We start from the raw sequence: 16,285 nt of genomic DNA, 5'->3' as shown, positions 1-16,285 counted from the left end.
AGTAGTTTTTAGTTTGTGGTTTGTTTTTCTGTTTTTAATCTTATGGGGAAGAAGTGCTGTTCTTTAATTACATGTTTTTTTTGTTTTAGTTCTTCAATTTCTACAGAAGGTTCTAGTTGAAATACCAGAAGAAAATAGGTAAAATACATTCTCTCTGTGTGTTTGTGTTAATGTGTATGTGTATATATCTCTGTGTGTGTTTGTGAAAGAGAGAGAAAATAAGAGAGACAAACATAAATACACATAAAGAGACAGAAAGAGAAGCAGATTTCCCCTCTACAGCAGAAATTTCTATATTTTTTCAACATTGTAGTAGTATGATTACATAGCCTACATTTTTCCACAATAATTCATTCTATCAGCATTTATTAATGCCTTACTATATAACAGACAGTGTGTTGGTATTTGGGATATAAAAACAATAGTAAGTCCCATCCCATTAGTATTATGCCTGGTGGTGGTCAGTAGTCCATTAGGAGTGACAGATATGTGGTTAGGCTATTTCATGTATGTCATTTAAAAAGGTGAAGCACTTTTTGCCAAAAGCAAAAACAGGTGACATTCAGGGACCTGGCATTTTGGTGCATATTGGGCATCCTATCTCTCATCTAATAATAATAATAATAACAACAACATCTACATAGTGCTTACTGTATCCCAGGCCTTTGGTTAAAGGCTACATCCTTTCTCTTTGTGAAGATGTAATAGTAATAAGTATACTAAAAACATTTGTATAGCACTTACTATATCCCAGGCCCTGTGCTAAATGCTGCATCCTATCTTTCTGAGAAGATATACTTCTCTTTCTCCTCCTCCTCCTCCTCCTAAAAACACGTAGTCTTCCTGTATCCCAGGCCTTGTGCTAAGTGCATTACAATTATTATGTCATTTGATCTGAATATGATTATTTCTAGAGGGAACGATAATAAATGTACCACTTTGTGGTTTGTTTCCCAGTATTTTTTATTTGTATTTAAATAAAAACATTTAATTTGCATTAGATTTTACTTTTTAATGATGAAGATGTAGCAAAAAGCACCTCTTTATGAGAAGAAAAACTGTAAATAATCTGGAAAAAATTCTGGAAAATTTGTAATTGTCAGAGCCTCATTTAGTGTGGCAGAAGTTATGACTTCTGCTGTGGTGGCAAGTTCTCTTTGGTCTATATGAGGTGACTAAAACATTCAAATACAGACTTCATGGAGAACCAAGTCATTCCTAAACTATAGCAGTCAGGGCAATTGACCTGTTATCTTTTTTGCAGGGAAAGTAGTTGGAGTTGCTGAGGAGATAGAGAACTAGAAGGGAATGAAGAAGTAGGGAGTTATTCACTTTGGTGTTAAAATAGAGATTTCACAGGCCATATGTATATGTGTGTGTGTGTGTGTATATATATACTTTTAGGGTTAGCTGGCTACAGGAACTCTAGTTACCTCCCCTTTTCCTTGTCATCTATTCTGGATGCTGTTCTTTAGTGACATAACTTTCCTTTCCTTTTGTGTCTGGGGCTTCCCTTAATGTCAGTCAGTTGATAAAAATTTATAAAGGATTGCCATGTGTCAGGCACTATGCCAAGTACTGGGGATACAACTACATATAAAAACAGTTCTTGCCCTCAAGGATCTTACAGTCTAATTAATATTTAATTTTAACTAGATTTTACTTGAATCAAACTAAACAGGGCGCTGCTGCTCACACACAGCAGGATTTGTCCTTGGACCCATGTCCCCATAATACTATTGGTTGGTACATGAATTTTGTTAGGGATTTGTGAAAGAAATAGTAAGTCTGTGACCCATAGAGTAAGTAAATTAAGCAAATCAGTGCTAATGATAATAGGAAATTTTTTTTATTTAGAGGAAATTGTCTTTTTATAGCTTTTTGGTAAAAAGGTATGAATTTTTTCATCTTTTGAATGAGTGTTTTTCATATAAGGAGAGTATAGGAAGGATAGGGAAACTTATTCAAATTCACTTTCATGATGTCCTCTTTTTCCATCTTTAGAAAGTTTACTGGAAACCATATTGCTCAAACAGAATTGATGCATGACTTGCTGATCACCATCAGAGTCTCCGTGATGCTAGTGCAGAAAGGACAAGAAATCAGTCAGGGAGAACTTTGGAAGATCCCTGGCTCTCCAGTTTGGCAAAGCATGTGTGATCTACTGAGCATTTTCTCCAAGATCCTAAGGAATGGTAAGTGAAGCAGTGTTCAGAGGATAAGTATCATTATGTGCTAATTGGAATTGGCTCTGACACTTTGTTGAAATACAAAACTTCTCAGGTGAAGAGAGATTCCAAGTGGAAAATTTAGACAACTCATCGAGTCTATGAGAAATTGCTGCTGCTTTCGTAGAGGCAGGTTATCAATCAGAAAATTTTTTCTACCAGTGAAATCACAAATGCTGTCTTTTTTTTTTTTTTTTTAATTTCTATAAGGGCTGACACTTGTCTAGGGCTTCAATGCTTGCAAAATACCTTACTTATATTAACTTGTAGTATAAGGGCACAATTGATGGTTCATGAAGGAATTGTTGAAGAAGAGTTTTATATTTTTTAATAAGTACATTATGTTTTTCTGCCAAATAGATGACCTCTTACAGAATATTCAGAGTACATCTGGATTAGCCATTATACTTCTCATTAAGACTCTTTGTGATACTAATGAAATGATACCTGGTTTGGTAAGTTGATCTTTCTTTAAGTTATACTAAGTAAATATTGTTAAATGTAATATATTTTGATTTTTTTTGTATGTATGTTATTTATCTAAAGTTTTTCTTATTATACCAAATTTCTTTTGGTGTTAGGTTAATTTACAATCTTTAGAATGTATAGAAATTAAGATTTCTTCTGTATAGTGTTAATTTATCCATGCCTGTGTAGTAAATATCGAAGACTAACCCAGTAGATTACCCCAATTTTTTTTAAACTATTAAAGGTCACCCACATGTTATTGCATTTTTGAAATAAATCTTTTTATCTGCCTCCAGTTATTTTAATGACTATCTTAATGATGCAGCATTACAAAAGAAAACATTTGAATTCAAGATGGTTTAACTGTTTCAGTCATTTATATGAAACATTTCATTTTGCACCTTACTTGGAAACTTTTCCGGATCTGTGAGCCTACTGTTGTAGGTACCTCCTTTTCTGATTATAAATTTCCGTTTTGTAAAATTCCTCATTGGTAATATATTGTAGACTACTCACACTCCTGGCTTCCTATCCATTTTCATCCCTCTATCCACCAATTACAGTTGGTGGTCTCCAACTGTAATTTTTCATAAACTGAATATTTGTATTTAAAAAATGACCCTTTGTTTTAGGGAAATATTTAGGATTATTAAAAATATTGTGCAGTTTCCTAGAGGTAACTCTGTGTACTTTTTTTCTATTCAATTAAAAGCTCAGTTCAAATCCTTCCTTAGTGTCTTTATGAGACATATGTATAAATGATGTTTGGTTTTATATCCAATTGCATAACATACCCTGGACAAAACAGGAGAATACAAAAACCCACTATGATTGTTATTTATTATTAAAAAAAAAAAAAAAACAAAAACAAGTATTTGATCTGACAGAGTAAAATGTTGCCTTAAAGACTTTCCTCTAATTAGGAATCTTTTGTATATATAACAATCATGTAAGATTCTTCAAAATAAAAAGAACTTTATTTAAAGATCTTCTGATTATTACAAATGAAGCAAAAAACAGGAGCATTTATGATCTGCAAAATATTTATCATTAACATGGAAAATATGTAGAACAAAATCCAGATGAATACAGGGATATATACTTATAGATAGTATAGATGCAGATGCCCCTGTTTGCAGAGGATGTGCTAATTTTCTCAAATCCTAGAATATTGAACAGCTTTTAACATGAGACCTGTAATCACCCCACCCCACCCCAAAAGAGTTTGGCTTATTTAATTAATGTTTACAATATTTTCTACATAATATTTTTTAATACTAGTGGCATGGGATAGGAAATAGATTTCTGGGCTTGGAATTAGAAATGTTTGAATTCTAATACTTAGCAGTATGTTCCTGGGCAATTTACTTAACACCTATGAGTATCAGTCACATAAGACTTATCTATTAAATCATGGATGGGCTGTGACTGAATTGTTGAATGGAGCTCCCACACTGAGAATACCCACATTGGAAATACTCTATTGATGTTTCTTCTTGTTGCTGCAATGTGGTTGGGATTCTGTTTTTTTTTTTTTTTTTGTTTTTATTTTGGTTAGAAAGCACTCATTTAGAATTATGTAAATTCGTTATAAAAATTTAAATTGCATTTAATAGATTTTGATATATAATCAATTTCAATATATAATCTACTAAATAGATCTTTTGGTTATTATTGGCTTCCACATGTATAGTAATTTATCAGTTGTTAATATAATTTTGAATTTTAGCATTTTTTCAGTCTACAAAGACATACTTTAGTCTATGACACATTTGAGGGCAATAAAGAATTTATTCATTAGTTTCTAAAATTCCATTTAGATAAATTTAATCAAATTATCTTTAACTTCTTATAGGTTGTATTATTTGCAGACAGAATGAAGTGGAGAGCTAAATAGTCATCCTTCTAATCTGTTATTTCAGGTCTAAATCAATCAGTCCATCCTATCAATAAACATTTTGTCAAGTGTTTACCACTTTTTCTTTTACTGAGGCTGGGTTTTTGCCTCTTAATTCTTCATTTGACTTTGCCTGTGTGCCCGCTATTATTACAAGGATCATTTTTCTCACAAGTTTTCTCACTTGTTCTCACAAGATGAGTGAAATTTCATAATTCAGCTTTCTTAAATTGTTTCCACAAAGCATTTGTTGTATACCTGCCTGCAGATGGCACTAGGCTGTCATGTATTTAAAAACCAACATGGCCCCTGTCCTCTAGCAGCTTAACATTTTAAATGAAAAACCCTTAACAGTTTTCATTACTGCAACTATTACTAATTAATTCTGTTATTTTCTAGGGAAAAATTTCAGGGCAAATATAACTTGGACTTATTGTCTTGGTGATTTTTTTTGGGAGAAAGAATCTTTTGGTGATTTCGTGTTAATTTAATTTAATTTTTTCCAGGTGAATCACTTGATACTTCCTTCAGTGGAAAGTCCCAAGGTCCCTGAGTGGTTTATGAGCAGTTGTGGAAGCCTGTGTATGGAGGACATCCCCGGGCCAGCCCTCCTCTTCCTTTGTCAAGGAGCATTGGCGATGTTAAGCTGGAAGAATGGGAACATGGGCCAGAGCGGAGAGAAACTCCTTTTGGACATTGCCAGTGTTTTGTTCACCCTGAGTTTGCAGTGAGTTTAGTTTCTGCTCTGTCTCATCTTTGATTGCAAAAATGGTTTTGGTCAAGATTGGAAGCCGTTTGAAAATGAAAGTTGAATAAAATATCTTAGGTGTCTGTGTAAAATCTAATACCATGGTATTTATGCCATGGTATAAAGTGAGACAAATGGGAACAACTGGTGTATGTTTTGGGGGCCTGAACTTCTCAAGGGGAGCTGCTATTTCACTGATGGGAGTGTTCCTACTAATGATACAGGTAGCGATCCATCTGTGGCTCTCATACAACTTTGTTCCAGGGCTTCCTATAAGTTACCACAGAAGTCTCTCCAAACTTCTAAGATCTTTTCTCCTCTTCTCCTGATGGGCAATATCATATTGCTCTTGTCTGTCCTCTTTTTTCAGTCATGTGTTTCTTTTAAGACATCTTTTGCTCCATTTCTTCTTGAGAGTTCCTGATGTGTTATGTGGGGCCACTTATTCATACTTGTCATATGCATGTCCCTTTCTCCATGTCCCCTTAGTGATAATCATTTTTCATTCTTCAGAGACTATAGATTTATATGACTTGTAGTCATTTTTAAAAGTATTTAAAAGATGGATCCTGGTTTCTGGGTGAAGTTTGAGGTAATTAAAGGAGATTTGCAGTTTTCTGAAGACAATCTAGTCCATTTGTACCGTCTTGTTTAATTGGATCCAGCTTATTTATTTCAGTATCTGGTCTGTCGTCAAGCCTGGATTCCCCTTATGCCTTAAGATTCTAGGACCACCTCAGCACCACAAGGTTCTCTGATTAAAATTTCTAAAATCATTTAAACATTTAGGCCTTACTTCTTACGTTTTGAACTGTAAAATTACAATTAGAATTTCATATAGTCTTTGTTTTTAATGAGGAAATCTTGGCAACACAATTCACAGAGCTATTTCATTTCATTACCTTTTAGTTGGAAAGCGATGACATACTTAAAATAACAAGCTAAAAATTTAGTCTGTCATCAACCATCATAAAGATAAAATAATGACAATGTGATGTTCCAGTACTTATTTTTAACTTTATCTTCCAGTCCTATTTTAGAGGTTTCATTTTGGGATTGTGTGATTATCTTGTAGAAGAAATTGCAGATTTTTTGTGTCAAAAATAACATTTAAAATAATTACAAATTAATTTTAAAAGTAGGGCAGCTAGGTAGTGCATTGATAAAACATTGGGTTTGGAATCAGAAAGATTCATCTTCTTGAGTTCAAATCTCTTCTCAGACATTTACTAGCTGTGTGACCCTAGGCAAATCAGTTCCTCATTTGTAAAATGAGCTGCAGAAGAGAATTGCCAACCACTTCAGTATTTTTGCCAAGAACACCCTAAAGAATTCATGAAGTCAGACATGATTAAAATGATTAAACAAATGCTAAGTTTTAAAAGTAATTAGACTCTTATGAATGTAATGAAATCTTTTTGGAACCATTTATATTGTTTTTCCCATGTACTATTAATAATAATTTTATATTGTGTTCTCATTGCTTTTTTTTTGTAGCTTATAATTAATTCTAAATAATCATAAAAGTCATAATAAAAATTTTAGGGCTTTTTTTAAAATGAACTTTTATCTTTAATATAACTTATTTTCTTTTAGGCTCAAGGAATCAAGCTTGGAAATATTTTTGTCTAGAATTTTGGTGATTTGGACCAATTCAGCCTTAGATATCCTTGAATCAAGTTCTTTGAGTCTAAAGAACAGTCTGAATGGGAATTCGTACACAGTTGGGAGACTTCTGGAGTACGTCTATACCCACTGGGAACATCCCTTGGATGCTGTGAGACATCAAACAAAAACCATATTCAAAAATCTTCTCCAGATACACAAGTGCACTGTGGAAGGGTCTAACTGTGTCTCTGATCCTTTTTTCTTGGGACTTATAGAGAACCTGTTGAGGTTGGAATGGCATGTTAAGGGAAAATATACCTGCCTCAGCTGCCTGGTGGACTGTGTAGGAATTGAAAATATTTTAGCAGTGAATAAAACAATCCCTTCTCAGATCCTGGAGGTGATGGGCGATCAGTCACTGGCCCCTTATGCAAGTGACCTCCTAGAAACCATGTTTAAGAATCACAAGAATCATTTGAAATCCCAGGCTCTTTGTAGTCCTTGGATTGACCAATGGCATGAGACGTGGGTTTCTCCTCTCCTTTTCATACTGCGTGAAGGGAACCTGGAACAAACATCTTATATAATTGATTATTATTTGCCAAAGCTATTGAAATGCAGTCCTGAAAGCCTTGGTTACATGGTGAAAATTCTTCAGACTTCTACTAATATTAACACAGGTAAGAAAATCTGGTTGTAGTTGTTGCTCTCTGAGAGAAAGACCAATTATGAATGGGGGGGAAGGGAACAAAAGACAAAAGGAAGCATTAATTAAGCCTGCTGTGTGCCAGAAACTATGCTAAGGACTTTACAAATATTATTTTATTTGATCTTCACAATGACCCTGGGAAGGAGGTGCTATTTTATCCTCATTTTACTGATAAGGAAACTGAGACAGAGAGTGGTTAAATGATTTGCCCAGAGTCTCACAGCTAGCAAGGAATTGAGGCTATAAATCCAGAAGAAATCATCTTAAAGGCACCTACAAATAAATAGTGGTCATGCCTTATTTACCTGCATCATCAGGGAAAAAGTAGTTCACATAAGTCACATTTTCAGATCTAGTTTCTTCTCTTTCTAAAATGCATAAGTTAATTCCTAGCTTCTTAAACAGAGTATACTGAGCACATTTTAATCAGTTAATCATAGCTCTTGCCTTTCTTCTAAGAACATTCATAATTTGCACTGAATTCATTGTGTTTGTATGTAATTGTTTACATGTTATTTCTTCCTTTAGAATATAAGCTCCTTTAAGACTGGGACCATGCTTTTGTCTTTTTCTAAATTTCCAACAATTAGTACAATACCTCATACACGGTAGGAGTTTAACAAATGCTTACTAACTCACTTTCCTTTTTTTTGTTTTAATAATATTTTATTTTTCCAAATACATGTAGTGATAGTTTTCAACATTCACCTTTGTAAAACCTTTTGTTCTAAGTTTCACTTACTTTTCTTAAAGACTAAAAACCATCAGTATAAATTGGATTTCTGGGAGAAGTTTGAGGTAATTAAAGGCCCAGTGGATAGGGTGCCAGGCTTAGAGTCAGAAGATTCATTTTTCTGATCTGGCATCAGATACTGACTAGCTGTGTGGTGCTGGGCAAATTACTTAATTCTGTTTGCCTCAGTTTCCTCATCTGTAAAATAAGCTGGAGAAGAAATGATTCTAGATAAATCTCTGATGATTATAGGTAAAAAATGCATTTCTGATATTTATTTGTAGCTGCCTTTGAGTAGTTTTCATGTGAGTATATGGATAAAAGAAATGATTTCTCTCTTTTTGAGTGGGGAAGTTATTAGGGTTGATTTGTGACAAAGGCCCTGGCTTTCCTGTAAAGTGCAACTATCCAGCCTATTACTCTAATGGGCTGAGGTTTGAGTTGATGCACTGAGGTCCCAAGCACGTGAGGCTAAATAGTAATTGGACTATACTCTATTAATATACATGCTTGGATAAAGAATGGTCCCTGCCCACTCTCTGTGCAAGTCCTGATGTGCTGTATAGGAAATGACGATTTTGGTGGGTGGAGGCAGAGAGAGAGACAGGAAGAGAAGCTGGGAGAGATTGGGCTGGGTTCAATACTCCTAGCTGCTGGTCGTGTGGCTGCTGGTCTAGCTAGCTTCTTGACTCAGCTGCACACATTGCTATCGCTGATTCTCTTCCACCTCCGATCCTTCTTCACTGAGAATAAAGACTGACGATTTTCCCCTAACCTGAATTCCTGACTCTGGCTGATTTTAAAAATACGCGATCTTCACGGGGTCTTCACATATTACAGCATCCCCAAAATTAACTATATCTTTATAGAGTATGAATGGCTATGGCTTTAGTTAGAAGAAATCCTTACAAAGTCTATATTTGATGTATTTTCTGCTTCCTTCTCTGAGAGACTGCACATTCTAATTCTTATCTTTCACATGTTTTCAGGTGCTTTATATGGCCTAACAGACACTGGCTTTGTAGATATTTACATTTGACATCAGTGGTCCACTCAAAGTTGGATTCAGGCCCAAACTATCCCTTGCTGATTATCTTCTGATTTACTGTTCTCAGTTTTTCATTACTTTTTTATTGGTGATAATAAAACTGATTATGCTTCTCCCTCTTTAACCCTGTAATCTGCTATTTGGGATACCCCAAAGAAGCAATTAAAAAAAGGAAAAAAAAGAACTCTTTGCACAACAAAATTAAAACCAGTCCCAATGCTCAAAGAGTGTGGGAATAACCAACCAAGCTGATGTGTCAGCAATGGCATGCCATCACGCTGATAAGAACAATAGATGTGAGAAAAGTAACGTAATAATACTGAGAAAGAACAACTCAAAGAGTAGCCTATGTACTGCTGACAAGTTATACTTTTAATTTACTCATACATATATGCAACTATCCAAAGAAATTAGCTTTGGATTTGCCATCAGAGGATCCAAATGTTCATGTCTGCTCTTCTGCTCATTAAATATTGTGTGACCTTGGGTAGGGCATTTAACTCCTTGAGGTCACACCTCAAGGTGTGATTTTTTTTTGATTTGAAGTGGTTTAAAAGTGGTTAATTATTTAGATTTTGGATGAGTTAGTCTTTAGGATTTGCAAGTGGCCCTAACCCATTTTTTGTCTGGGGTGGGGAAGGGTGAGTGGCTCAAATACCCTGTAGTTTCTTCATCTGTCAAATGAAAGGGGGCAATGGAAAGAGTAGGTTTGGGGGTCAGGACCTTCATTTGAATCCTTGCTCTGCCTCTTCACTGCCTTTGTGATCTGAAACAAATTGGGGAAGCCCTTTGATCCTTAGTTTCCCTAAAGGTGAGGGCTTTGGAATTGATATTGTAGGTTTGTAAGATCTAGAGCTGGAATGGGCATCAGTGGTTGCACCTTCTCACTTTAAAGTGGAGTAACTAAGGACGGGGTAGGGGGGAATAATTGATTTATCCAGGGTCACACCTGTAGCTAGCATTAAGGAGTAGAATATATGCCCAAGCACTCTGTCTTCAGAATCAGTACTCTTTTCTTCTGTACCTTGCTTACTCCATGATTTGTAACTTTTTTTTTTTCAATGCTAAATCACCTTTCTGTTTTATCATCTGTGATTTACAAGCCACTTTTTAGCTCTAAGTTCTTTGACCTTTTGACTTTGAGGGAATTTCTTATACTTGTTCCCAGTGTCATGTTCAGTTAAGTATTTTTTTTTATGTAAAGCTAAATAATAAAAATATTTAAAAATAAATGAAGTAGGGACGGAAGCCTTATTCCAAAGGAATGGAGAGAAAGGAGGTAGCAGCATTGGTATATAGCTCTCTTGAGAAGTTTGGCAATGATGGGAGGATAGGAATGGGATGGCAAGTTGAAGGCATGGCAGGACCAAAGGGCAGTGTTTTTAAGATAGGGAAGACCTGAGCATGTTTGAAGGCAGAAGGAAATGAGCCAGTGGAAAAAGAAAGGTTAAAGTTGCCAGAGAGAGAGGATGATTGATGGAACAAGATTTTGGTGGAAGATAGGAATGAGACCACTGTGAGTGTTCTCAGCAGAGTAGGAGGCTCTCTCATAGACTGAGAATGAGTTTGGAAGGAGGAGAAGGGGGATACAAGTAACGGAGAGGTTCTGAGGTGTGAACAGTTGAAGGACCTAATGTTAGATAACCATCCTTTTGGTAAATTATTCTTGTTGGAAAATTTGATATGTTTCTTTTCTAAAGTAATTTGGTTGGATATGATATGGTTGGAAAAATAGGCAGTGTGATTATTTAAAACTGCCCCTGTCATTTTATGACACTTTAATGCTGGTATATCAGTGTAAATTGTTTTTATCGTGTTATCTGGGATTACAGCTTTTCCCCCACTCCTGTCTTTAGGGTCCCGCGACAGCAGAGGCTCCCTCGGAGCTCTGATGGCTTGTCTTAGGACAGCCAGGGCTCATGGACATCTACAGTCTGCGTCTCATGTTACATGGAGTAGCCTTGTATCCATTGCAAAAATAAAACAAGGCTTAGTTCATCAGCATTGCCAGGTAAGTAAATAAAAATCACTGGAATGATAGAAGTTATGAATTGTCCTTCCTTGTATTTCATTAGTATCTTGTAAAGAGCCTTGTGCTCTAGTCCCCTGCTTTGGGGCAAGAAGGGGATACCACTTGTCCTCTATCTTGGACTTGTTTGGCCCTTCCCCTTCTGTTGTTTGCTCCGGACCTTGCCACCATCTGTCTGCCTTTTTTCCCCCGGGACTGCTGAATGTTGCCAGGGGAACTCATCAAATTGTCCTGACTGTGCTCACTGCAAATTCAACTTATCCAACCTCTGCAGGGTTCTCACTGATATGAGAAGGTCCTGACTAGTTCTGCTCACACTCCCAAACCTCCCTTCCCCCCCTCTCTGGGGAGACAACTGTGGCCACGTTAGAGTGAGCTCCCTTTGTTCCCTGCCTTCCTGGCCCAAAATGTCTTCAGCTTTACCTACCCTCCACCTGTGCTCCAGTCTCAGAGATGAGGTGGTCCTTGTTCCTCAAAGCCACCTCTTTCACTCATTTCTAAGATCCTGTCCCTGCCTTTATCCTTCTTCCCTTCCTGCCTTTCCCTCTTTCTTCCTTTCTTCACTTCAACCTTCCCATTAATTCAGGATCTTCTTTTCTTCTGACTCCTTCTGACTGTCCACACACATGACCAGCTCTCCCCTTCCTTCAAACAAACAAAGAACAGCAACACCAACCCTTGCCTTGATACTGCCATCCCCTCCAATGACCATTTCATGGTTCTCTTTCTTTTCATGTCCAGACTCCTATAAAGGACAAGGTATACTCAATACCTCCATTTCCTTCCTTTCACTTCAGGTATAGAAGTGTCAGACTCCTGGCTTACAGCCTGTAAAACTCTGGATTTAAAATGGAATTGGGAAATGTTTAAGTAAAGAAACAAAATACAATGCAACATAGATAATGCTATTTTGTGATTTTTCTTTTTTTTTTTTTTATTTAATAGCCTTTTATTTACAGGATATATGCATGGGTAACTTTACAGCATTAACAATTGCCAAACCTCTTGTTCCAATTTTTCACCTCTTACCCCCCCACCCCCTCCTCCAGATGGCAGGATGACCAGTAGATGTTAAATATATTAAAATATAAATTAGATACACAGTAAGTATACATGACCAAAACGTTATTTTGCTGTACAAAAAGAATCAGACTCTGAAATATTGTACAATTAGCTTGTGAAGGAAATCAAAAATGCAGGTGTGCATAAATATAGGGATTGGGAATTCAATGTAATGGTTTTTAGTCATCTCCCAGAGTTCTTTTTCTGGGTATAGCTAGTTCAGTTCATTACTGCTCCATTAGAAATGATTTGGTTGATCTCGTTGCTGAGGATGGCCTGATCCATCAGAACTGGTCATCATCTAGTATTGTTGTTGAAGTATATAATGATCTCCTGGTCCTGCTCATTTCACTCAGCATCAGTTCGTGTAAGTCTCTCCAGGCCTTTCTGAAATCATCCTGTTGGTCATTTCTTACAGAACAGTAATATTCCATAATTTTCATATACCACAATTTATTCAGCCATTCTCCAACTGATGGACATCCATTCAGTTTCCAGTTTTTAGCCACTACAAAAAGGGCTGCCACAAACATTCGTGCACATACAGGTCCCTTTCCCTTCTTTAGTATCTCTTTGGGATATAAGCCCAGTAGTAACACTGCTGGATCAAAGGTTATGCACAGTTTGATAACTTTTTGAGCATAGTTCCAAACTACTCTCCAGAATGGTTGGATTCGTTCACAACTCCACCAACAATGCATCAATGTCCCAGTTTTCCCGCATCCCCTCCAACAATCATCATTATTTTTTCCTGTCATCTTAGCCAATCTGACAGGTGTGTAGTGGTTATTTTGTGATTTTTCTAAGTCAATAGACTGCCTGTAGGAATCCATTTCTATTAGAGTTTGATGCCATTGATACAGGGTTTATACTTCTCTCTAATGAAATTAGGTAGTCATGGGGCATCAAGGTGGCACAGTAAGTAGGGTACTAAAGTCAGGAGGACCCAAGTTCAAATCCAGTCAGTTGCTTAACCCCATTGTCTCTAAAATTTTTTAAAAAATTATTTGGGCAAGGTTTTGCAAGGGTGAATATTGAAAACTATCTTTGGGTTTCAAAAATTAAAAAAAACTTATATATTAAAAAAAAGAAACAATTGTTTTTCACCTATGACCTTTTAATTACTATGAACTTTTTATTGCATTTTACATTGGTGACCACTTCCTCTTCCTTAATACTCTCTTCCTTTGGTTTCTGTGATATTGCCTTTTCCTGACTCATTTCTTACCTGGTTGACTTCACTTTTTGAGTTTTCTTCTTGGTTTATATTCTCTTTATCCAACCCAATTGTGGGTACTTTTCAGGGATTATTCCAGACCTTTTTTCCTTGTAGAGCTACCAACTTTAACTTTAATAATTTTATCCATTCTGAAGCTTTGATGATCACTTCTATATAAATGATAATGTTGAGTCATTACAAATAAAAAAAAATTTATTAGGAGCCAACTATGCACCAAGCTCTGGAGATGTAAAGAAAAGCAAAAACAAGTCCCTGCCCTTACCATACAAATAACTATCAGACAAGATATGCATGAGGTCCATTGGTGATGGACAAGAGGGAGTCTTTGGATCCTTCCTCTGCCCCTTTACTTTATATTATACTTAATTATATAGAGGTGGCATCCTCCCAGTAGGTCATATGCTTCTAGAGGGTAGGAAATGTAATTTTTCATCATTGTACCTACAGAATTGAGAACATCGCCTTACACATCATGGCTGCTTAACAAATAATTATTGACATGGAGTTAAGTTAGAGGACAATTCCTATCTTCATTTAGGAAGGTAACATAAGCATAGATAAAACAATTAGGGAACAAATTATAAACTAAGTTATGTTCAGGTATATAGGAATAAACAGGAACTTTGTAAGCAACACCAAATGAGACAGTACAAAGTTATGTTAGCCAAGTAGTTTCTTAGAGGAAGTGAGTCCTAATTATTTTGCTGTCTGTTTGGCTGTTTTAAGCACAGAATTATGAGTGAGTAAAAAATAAGAGAGGTAGGGGATAGTGTTTGTAGGGGACATTGGACAGGACTGGCCTGGTTGGAGGGTAGTGTAGTGTCGAATAGCGATGAGTGTTGAGATAGGATAGATAAATTGGAGGGACTGAGTAAGGAAGGACAAAGTCACTCCATGGATCAAAAGCCCTGGTAATAAGGAATCCTTATGAATATCATTTATATAATGTAACAGTGTTGAGAAAAATTGACTTTGTCTCTAGATTGGCAGGATGAACCAGAGTAAGGTGAGCCAAGAACCTGGCAACTAGTTTATAATCCAGGCGTGGAACAGAAATACTTGGGAAATGGAAGCCCCAAAACAGGGATGAATCAGAGAAATGCCATGAAGGAAGAGTTGTTGGTACTCAGAAAAGTTTTATACATGTTCAGTGAAATGTGCCTGACTGGTGATTATAGCCTTCTATGCTGTTTTATCTTCTGTGTGTTTTAGGAAATTGACTTAATGAGTATGTAGCGCTTCTACCTGATATGTTGAAACAATCAATAAAGAGAAGGTAGGGGAAGAAAATCACCCCCAAAATCATCTCCATGTGCCAGTGGGATAGCTCCCTCTAGTTAGGGCTTATGTGGTTATGTCAGTGTTGTAAGAAGGTTTGTTTTCTGTTGCATCAAATTTGTATCAATTTATCAAGAAATTAATTTTTTTTGTTTTTATCCCTTATTTTTATTCTTTTAGGTTCGCATCGATGCTTTAGGTTTGCTCTGTGAAAGTCATCGCAGCACTGAAATTGTTTATGTGGAAGAGATGCAGCTGATTCAGTTCTTTATTTTTTACAATCTCAATAGTCAGTCTCCTGGCATGAGGCAGCAGATCTGTTATCTCCTGCAAAAGGTAGCCTTGAAATACATTTATTAATCACCTACTGATGTGCCTGACACAGTGTCAGGCACTTAACATAAATCACTATGGTAGATTTCCTCACAGAGAATGTTATTGGTATTTGTCAGGGGAATGGTAGAGTGGGAATGTCACAAAATCATCTTTTCTGAGTGCCATTTAAAAGAAGGACTTAGGTACAGTCTAGGGAATAGAATACCTGACCAGAAGTTCCTTCTCAGCCCTCTTTAGTAGAGGCTTGTATGATATAGTCCTTAAGATTAAAATTAAAGATGGGAAATGCTATGATTATTTACCAGATATTCTTTCAATTATTTTGTTGATATCATTTGCCCTTCTGTATATTTTTTTGTTGAGTTTTCAATAAAAGTTGGATTGATTTTTACATATCCTACCTAGCACCTACCTGGCAGGATTGTTATGAGGTTCAAATGAGATGGTATATATAAAAAGCACTTAGCATAGTGCCTGGCACATATTCGATATTAAAGCAATGCTTTTTTCTTTTCCTCCCCTTACAAATAGGCATAAGCCCTTCTGTTTTCATGGCATTTTTTATTCCTGAAGAGCACAAGTATTTTATGGAACCATCATTATTAGATATTTCATTTTCATTTCATTTCAGTTATAAGATTGAAGGTATACTGGTTTCAAAAACCTCAATTTAAAGATGAGTGAAGCTTTAATTCTCATAGAATACTAACTTAAAGAATAGGAGGACTTTATTTAAATGGTTATCTTTTCAGGTTTTCAACATTATATATATTTACAGGTTTTCAACATTATATATATTTACATATACATACACATAAAATCTATAAATATATGCATATATATATATATGTATACATACATATGCATTTATACATACACATTTCAAAGAGTGGGGGCCATA

The 16,285-nt window shown here is 35.9% G+C and overlaps 1 protein-coding gene across 2 annotated transcripts in view; it reads left to right on the top strand.

The window, feature by feature from the left end:
- The window catches only part of THADA (THADA armadillo repeat containing), a 419,051-nt gene that overhangs the window by 13,572 nt on the left and 389,194 nt on the right, over window positions 1-16,285 (top strand). For both annotated transcript variants that reach the window (XM_031950412.1, XM_031950413.1), the window contains exons 7-13: window positions 90-138; window positions 2,005-2,195; window positions 2,589-2,683; window positions 5,100-5,320; window positions 6,938-7,629; window positions 11,296-11,450; window positions 15,229-15,384. In XM_031950412.1, coding sequence (XP_031806272.1) covers window positions 90-138; window positions 2,005-2,195; window positions 2,589-2,683; window positions 5,100-5,320; window positions 6,938-7,629; window positions 11,296-11,450; window positions 15,229-15,384 — 1,559 coding nt within the window. The remainder of the gene's footprint in view (window positions 1-89; window positions 139-2,004; window positions 2,196-2,588; window positions 2,684-5,099; window positions 5,321-6,937; window positions 7,630-11,295; window positions 11,451-15,228; window positions 15,385-16,285) is intronic.

This window comes from Sarcophilus harrisii, chromosome 2, assembly GCF_902635505.1.
Source record: "Sarcophilus harrisii chromosome 2, mSarHar1.11, whole genome shotgun sequence".
In the NCBI taxonomy this organism is placed as follows: Eukaryota; Metazoa; Chordata; class Mammalia; order Dasyuromorphia; family Dasyuridae; genus Sarcophilus; species Sarcophilus harrisii.
Note: the sequence above shows the minus strand (reverse complement) of the source record. Positions and strands in the feature narration are given on the sequence as shown.